Source organism: Taurulus bubalis (genome assembly GCF_910589615.1).
Source record: "Taurulus bubalis genome assembly, chromosome: 21".
NCBI lineage: Eukaryota > Metazoa > Chordata > Actinopteri > Perciformes > Cottidae > Taurulus > Taurulus bubalis.
Genome location: NC_136609.1, coordinates 7464262 through 7472202, shown reverse-complemented (window position 1 = coordinate 7472202; position 7941 = coordinate 7464262). Strand labels below are relative to the sequence as shown.

Here is a 7941-nt window from a genome sequence, read left to right as displayed (position 1 = left end):
ACTGAAAAAGTGTATAAAATTGAAGTTTTATTATGACACAGTACGTATTTTTTTGCACACACTATATTCTAACATCCTGTTCCTACATGATTGAAGCAACATTTGCAGGTGGTTATTATGCTTGTGTTGAAGTCTGCCCTCTAGTGTTACAACATGGTGTTGCATTTAAGGCCTCCCCGGTGCCAACATTCCAACTCTTGCTTCCAAACAGCCTAGTTTGGGGCGTATAATAATCAAAGCAATAGCCAATCATGGATGACCTTTGACTTAAGTGTCGTAATTACACTAAACATGGTAGACATCAGTCCATCTGCTGACCTACGACCTCTCTGTGGAGGGGAAATAGAGGGTTGATTACGTGAACGTGTGTGTGAACGTGTGTGTCAACGACGTCACGTCACGTCGATTACGACAGGCACGCCTCCACGGCCTCCCTCACAGTCAGCTGCTGCTCCAAATGAGTCCCCGCCTCCAGGAGAGAGCGCCCGGTCAGCAAACAGACCAAAGCCAGAGGGACCGCCTACACACACACACACACACACACACACACACACACACAAGATGTAACAGAGACAAGCCTCCATATCTATACGTTCCTCTATTGGCGCCGCACCGCCTCCTCACCTTGGCGCTGCTTCTGGCGGCGTGCGTGTGCGCCCGGACGTCAGAGGACGTGATGGCCGCCGTCAGCTCGTCCACCCGGTAGACGGCCTTCAGGAGAGCTTCCTCACAGCGCGGCTCCGGACAGCCGGACAGCTTCTGGAAGCACAAGGCAAGGCAAGTTTATTTGTATAGCACATTTCAACAACAAGGCCAGGGTTCATACACATTTTGACCAATGGATTTCCATGACATTTCCATGATTTGTTCATGATTTTAAACCAAATTTCCATGATTTTGGGAAAAAGTGAGAAAATGTAATATTTAAACTAACAATGAGGATTCCAAAGCATACAGTAAACCTTAAATGATACAAATGAATTAGAGACAATAGTTTGATTAAAAGAATAAACATTTATATAGATCTCTGTATGTATGCCTGCTTATATTTTGAGCGTCTTTCTTTTAAAAGCATATTAATTATTTCAAACTCAGCGTAAATGAACGACATGAACACATGAATATAACACATTTACATGACCTTTCCAAAACTTTTGGGATTTGCAACCACTAACGTACAATATGTTCTGCATTGTCACGTGATCGTGTTGCTCTGTCTTGTGGAGTGACCCTTGTGTGTTAGGAAAATACACCGTGTGACCACAATATGAAGCTGTTTCCATGGAAACTCATGAGTAGACCAAGCATGCAAAGTAGAAATTTACATATAGAAAAAGAAGACAACCCTTTTGATTTCATTAAATGTCTGGAAGAGGAAGTGAAATTTTCCTTTTTGGGCTTTTGAATGGTTTCATTATTTTTAAGTATCGGATCTTTTTATCCACCAAAATGGGATTAAAGTACCTTGTCAGAAAAAGCGGCAAAATCTAATTCCGCATTGTTTTTGGTGTAGCAGTCGGGTTTAAATCCCATTAAATGGTGCATTTGTACACACCTGGAGCAAACGTGTGGCTCTGCAGTAGAGCTTGCTGTTGGTGACCTGCACGTCCACCATGTGGTTCTGGTAGATCTTCCCCTTCAAGACGTGAGCGCCAGTGCTCACGGCGTTCAGCACCAGCTTCGTGGACAGCTCCCACCGCTGAGAGAGAGAGAGAGGACCGGGTGTGAGTCACCAAAGCTTGACTCAAAGGCAACAATGCAAATTAAAAAAATGAAGAACTGTCGTCTAAAATAAGATTTAAAAAACTCGAGAAATAAGAAAAATTGAAAATCGATGAAGGCTAAATTAGATTTACAGCTCTGCTGAGGTAGGGTGAGAGACAAAGAAAAAGAGAGTAAATGAGGCAGAACTGTTATTTAACATGCTCCAATGAGTCACTGGATCAATGTGTGTGTGTGTGTGTGTGTGTGTGTGTGTGTGTGTGTGTGTGTGTGTGTGTGTCTGCGTGTGCGTGTGTGTGTGTGTGTGTGTGTGTGTGTGTGTGTGTGTGTGTGTGTGTACCATGTGCAGTGAGATCCCTGAAGCAGGTGACTGCCAAGTGAATTCTAGTGAAGATAAACACAGCTTGTTGATGTCATCCTGCATAAAAGAAGAAGCATGCTTTGTTAGATGGATGAATGGATGCACAGACAGACAGACAGACAGACAGACAGACAGTCAGTCAGTCAGTCAGTTACTTGTTGCAAAGCGGCCGCAGTGTCTCCATCGACCCGATGATGAACGGCGTGGAGGTTGGACGTCTTTTCTCTCACTGTGCGGGCCAGCTCCGCCACGCCGCTGACATCGTCTGCAGAGAGACTCGATGTCGATGTGTGATGTGGACGGATTTCAAACGCGGGAAGAAAAAATAAAACGTTGTCTCACCGGAGTGTGTGTAGAGAAGAAGAACGACGTCCCGATCATCGAGAGAGGGCAGGACCAGACGCAAGAAATCCTCGTGTGCGATGCAAAAGTCTGGACCCTAAAGGACAAGAAAAACCTTAAAGTATACACTGTGTACTTTTGAAACATGTGCATGTTTTTGCAGTAGTTGTTACTGCAGTAGTTGTTGCTTCCTGTGTTTCATAACATCAAACCAAATATTTGATGGTGTTAATGGCTGATAGAGTTTGTGACCTTTATACAACTTAGTTTGCATCGTCAGTGTTGTAGTCCGCCATCCCAGTGCTGGATTCAAATAGTGTTCCCAGGAAGTGACACACGCACAAACAAACTGAACTCTGGGACTTGTAGTGCTGAGAAGTTCACAGTGTTACCACATGTGAAATCCAAAAGAATGTAACTTTAAATGTACTAAATAATACTTTTTGTTTGTGTTTTTTTACTTTGCACATTTCAAGAAACCAGATTCTGGACTGAATGAAGCCCACCCAGCAGTGTAATAAAGACTTAGGCAGATTCATTGAAAACAGACAAGTCCTACTGGGTTTCACAAAGCAGGTACATGCTAATCCTGCTCTGGGTTAATCTAAAAAGTCAGATACGGCGGGAACAGATGTGTCATCGCACGCTGCAAAATAAGAGCTGGATTTCATTTTAATTGGATTACACTGGATTTCAGTCATATTAATACTTTGTAAGGCCGTGTAAGGATTTCTTAACAGCCGTAGATGAGCCGAAACAGAAAGCTTCATGTCCGGAGCCGGCTGGTACTGACAGCACTACTGTAGGTCAGAGAAATGTTCAATATCCGGCCTTTTTATTCTGTATTTCTGGACAGTAATTACTTATTCATGAACTCTATTGTGTTTTCCAGAGATGATATTCCATTGTTTCCATTCACATACCAGTGGACCCTCTTTGTTGTCCAGCTCTCTGTATCCTCCACTGATGAAGCCCCGAACATCTTCGTGGCCTCTCACACACAAACACGCACACACACACAAAGGATACATATCATAAAGATGTAAAACAGACCTGGTAAAAAACGCATCGCCTCTGATCACTAACCATAGATCGTTTCCTTCATGCCTAATTTTGCGCAATAAAATCCCCCAGAAATAAAACGTGTTCAATCTGGTGCAGCTGAAGCGGCGTCAGACTCCCCTCACCTGCTCCAAACGTGGGGACACACTCGCTGGCGTCAATGAGGCCCAGCGTGGCCAGGGGCCCCCAGCCCAGGTAACACACACGCCTGCCCCGTCGCAAGCTGAAACACGGCAGAGCGGCAGATGGTTAGGAGTGTTATCATCTTATACGTTTTAGACAGAATTGCCTGTCTCATGAGAGGAAAGCTAATCCAGCATGCAAAATGGCGTTATCCTGGAGAGACTCAGACACGTTTCCACCTTGCAACCATGAAATTAGTTTGAAATCCTTTGTATTTCAGTGTTTTCGTGAAGAATGGCGCTTGGAAACTGGCAGCTAAAGAGCCAGGATGACGCTCTGAATCACAAATCACAAGATGAATAAAATCCAAGGTTACAGTGACTGTAACCTTGGATTTTCACCTCTGTCCGGCTGCCTCCAACAGAGCGCCTATCCCTTCTCTCTGGGCGTAGGTGATCTCCAGAGTTTTCTCGTTTGCTCTCATGTCCTGCAGGATGCCCCTGTTGGAGAGAAATACAAAGGAGCTAACTTCGGATCCTTACGGGCTCAGGTGTTGACCCTGAATGTATTCAAGGGTATCGGTTACATGCACGTTATAAAGTGCATGAAATCATTCAATTTTGGATTTTCTTCTCCTGGAATGAACCTTAGAAGTCAGTGATGAAAATGCTGTTGTATTATAGAAAACATCAGCTTCGGTTTAGCAACAATATCAATGAAGAAAACACTAATTTGGGCTATTGGCTAATGAATCGATGCACGTGCAGCCACACACGCCTTCTTCTGTATTAACATGATCACTTGTAGCAAGTACATAAACCCAAGGATGTTTAAATTCTTGGGAGGTTCTCGGCATACTTCGACATGCTCACCTAGGAGTGATGGGTGCGTCTGCGAAGGCGGCGGCGTGAGCAGCAGACAGCACAACCTCCAGGAGGATCTTGGTGGCACTGGCTCCCTTCATCCTAGACGAACCGCTGACGGCTTCCGGCTGAACACACATTCACACGCGGTCTGAGTACAGACACGAGCCGCTCCCTCAGGTCACACAAAGAGCACAAGCAGAGGTTCTCACCCCAACCGCTGGGTTGACGAGGAAGGCCTTTTGGCGTTTGGCGAGCTCCTGCATCCTTCGCACCACGCTGAGAAAGGTGAAGGTGCAGCCTGGAATGCGCTCATTCCTGACACATTGAACATTTTGGATGTCAAAAATAAAAAAATATTTGACAACAGTATCCCTACTCTTCCAACATTTCCATGTCATGATATTAATGCACACACCTGGCCTGATCTGGAGGGTTGAAGCCAACCAGTACGGGAGTGTACACCTCAGGGTGCTGCAGGCAGAAGTCCAGCTGACCCGCAACAAACGGGGCCTATCGGCAGAATACAAACGAGCACAAGTTAGCTGAATGCTTGCAAGGTCCAGCACCGAGTTCAGATTCCGACCAATTGGCGTGACTTACAGATAACCCACAGGAAATACCAATGAACAAGACGCGCTTCTGTCCCTCACAGACCTGCAGGGCGGCAAAAACATGCAGTGGTCAAATGCGTAAAAAAAGGCACCATATTCTCACACACACACACACGCACACACACACACACACACACACACACACACACACACACATACACACCCCTGACCTTCTTCAGAGTGAGCACACCCAGTTTGGGGTCATCTTCAGGAGCTTCTTGGGAGGATAGCAGAGCTCTGGGAAAGATTTATTTTAAACATGTTAAAAGTTAAATCAATGTAACTCTTCAATAAACAAATTATACATTCTTCCTCTTACGTTTAAAAAGTTGAATTCCTTAGCCATAAAACACAGCCTTGTTTAATTAAATATACTTTGGGGTTTTGTTACTGTAGCTTTACTTGTAAGACCAGTAGCTTATGGTGGCTAATGTTAGCAAACATTAGCTAGATATTTTTGCGCAACACAGTTGTAGTACAGAATAAGTTTGCTAATTACTGTTCTTTGTTTGTGCTATCAGTGCATTAGTTTGTCACAGAACATTTTCATAAACAAAAGCAAATAGACCAATTAATGACACTTAACAGCAATATCGATTGCTAAGGCTTAATTGCTTACACTATCTAACACTAGCCACCCTAAGCTAAAGCTACATTAGTTGTATTGCCTACGTGGGGGGTATGATGTGGCTCTTTGCAGTAACACAGATGTGAAGTAAAAGTAAAAAATGTGGCTCTTAGTCTCTGACTGGTTGGCCACCCCTGAGCTAAAGCTAAATAGGTTTTTATGAATTTTCTTTGTGAGTGGAAAGGTTGTTATTTCCTCTCTCAAATGTTACATAGTCTTACTTTTAGGTACATTTGAATCATTTTTCTCGACACAGAAAAAAACAAAACTTTATCAGTGGAACAAAACCCCAACATACTTGTCTCCTCCTGCAATAATGTAGGAATAGACAGCGCTCCGGTCCAGCTCCCTCAGCGCTCTGTTGAAAGCCGACTAACAATAATACACACAAGCAACAAAACGACACAGGAAGTAATTTATCCCATCAAAAAAGTGGGATTTGAACACGTGATTTCATGAAGTGACATTGACCTGGCTTGTACGATATCAATTTCAATTCTTGGACAAATTGTTTGCTTCCTTATTTCTGGTGCGCAGTGGGCTAAATCACATTTTCAGCTCTTACTGTGATGAGGAAAGCCAGCCGACCAGAAGTCCCACAACCACTCAGTACAATGAGACTGTCCCGAGGATCCTGTTAAAGAAAGCAGACACGCTTTAACAACACACCTGACTGAGCAACAGAAACACTACAGACAGAGGAACAGATACCTTGAGAATGTGCTCCACTTTCTTAGCAACCTCCGTCAATGTTTCCACCACTTGTTTGCTCAAAAGCCTCTAAAAAAAAAATTACATTCAAATAATCACTTTCTTAAAAGAACATATTCTGAATAAAGGTTGGTCACGGGAACATCTGTACCTGGTAGGTGTCTCCTGTCTCGTCCTGAAACATCTGGGCGTCACAGGCCTGCAGCATCCTCACGATACAATTGGCCGAAGCCCGGTCGATGTCCCGCGTCAGGGGGTTGGACTTCTCTGAAACAGGAAGTGACGGCTCATAATCTGGGGACTGAGAAAAATCAAATATGCATTTTATATCCATTATATTTACTGTATTCAAACGCTCTGTATACAAGCCTATACTGTATACTATTTATACTATATGGTAAATATAAATTTAAACAACTACAATAATGTATTTGTAGTTGATTTGCTATGAGGATAGTTTATGATATACTGATAATATAGCTTAACATAGAGGAATAGTTTGACTCTTTTTACTTTCTTGCTGAGAGTTAGACGACCAGATGGATACCACTCTCATGTCTGTATGCTAATTACAAAGCTACAACTAGCCATCTGCTTAGCATAGTTTAGCATAAAGACTGGAAACTAATGAAGCAGCTAGCTCCAGCCTTTATGCTAAGCTCAGGCTAGCAAGTTCCTGACTGGAGCTTCACATTTAGGGTACAGATGTGAGAGTGGTATCGATCTTCTCGTCTAACACCAGGCAAAAAAAGCAAATATATTTGCATGTATTACCGGAAACTTACCTCCCACTCATGCATAGCAGAGAGACTGCAAGTCCAGTCGGATCCGGCCATGATGAGCAAGAATGTCTGTCCTTTTCTGCTAAAAAGCAATAGCCCGATGTCAGTCACAGGGATTTGAAAAGGAAAGTGTTCGGCTCTATCTGTGGTGACAAAGTTCACTAAAGGACCTTTGAGACTGAGGAGTGAAAGGAAGTAGGGATCACTCTGTCAAGTATCCGTGGACTGATAGCAAGAGGAGTCGTTCTCCAACTCTTTTGGAAACGAGAGAAATAAACTGCAATCACTCAAAAATGTACCACAGCAGAAAAAGAAAAGAGAGTTGGAACACAAATGTATTTGTTTTAGTTGTTTTATTATCTTTCCCTCTCACACACACTGCATATCAGCTATTACATTTTTTCTTCTTCTTTTAAACCCCTATGAGAAAGAATTGTCATAATGTGACTGGAAAAGGTCATAACATTTTGAGATAAAGTTGATATTATAATTCACTAGTTCAAGAATAAAGTTGAACAATACTTTATAAATTCCCAATTTGTGTCAATAGTCATAACAATTGCAACTTAATTATCTATCTTTTTACGTTTTAAAAATTTGAGGATCAGAACTACTTCCCTGCCCACCAAAATCATCGCGAGCCACAGAACACTGTCTGAAACTGCCCTTATGAAGCAACACACACACATCCGCTGCCACGGCCGCAACAGTCGCGCTTCCTCGCTCAATGATA

The 7941-nt window shown here is 43.1% G+C and overlaps 1 protein-coding gene across 1 annotated transcript; it reads right to left on the bottom strand.

The window, feature by feature from the left end:
* Positions 1 to 406: 406 nt before the first annotated feature.
* On the bottom strand, positions 407 to 7262 carry gckr (glucokinase (hexokinase 4) regulator; the record flags this gene model as incomplete). The annotated part of the gene is made up of 19 exons (XM_079236606.1): positions 407 to 520; positions 625 to 759; positions 1556 to 1699; positions 2063 to 2140; positions 2239 to 2348; positions 2426 to 2522; positions 3349 to 3416; positions 3613 to 3710; positions 4012 to 4110; positions 4483 to 4601; positions 4686 to 4791; positions 4892 to 4986; positions 5077 to 5130; positions 5258 to 5324; positions 6014 to 6087; positions 6281 to 6349; positions 6427 to 6495; positions 6578 to 6727; positions 7212 to 7262. 19 exons carry the CDS (start codon positions 7260 to 7262, stop codon positions 407 to 409), a joined length of 1797 nt encoding a protein of 598 aa, XP_079092732.1.
* Positions 7263 to 7941: the final 679 nt, after the last annotated feature.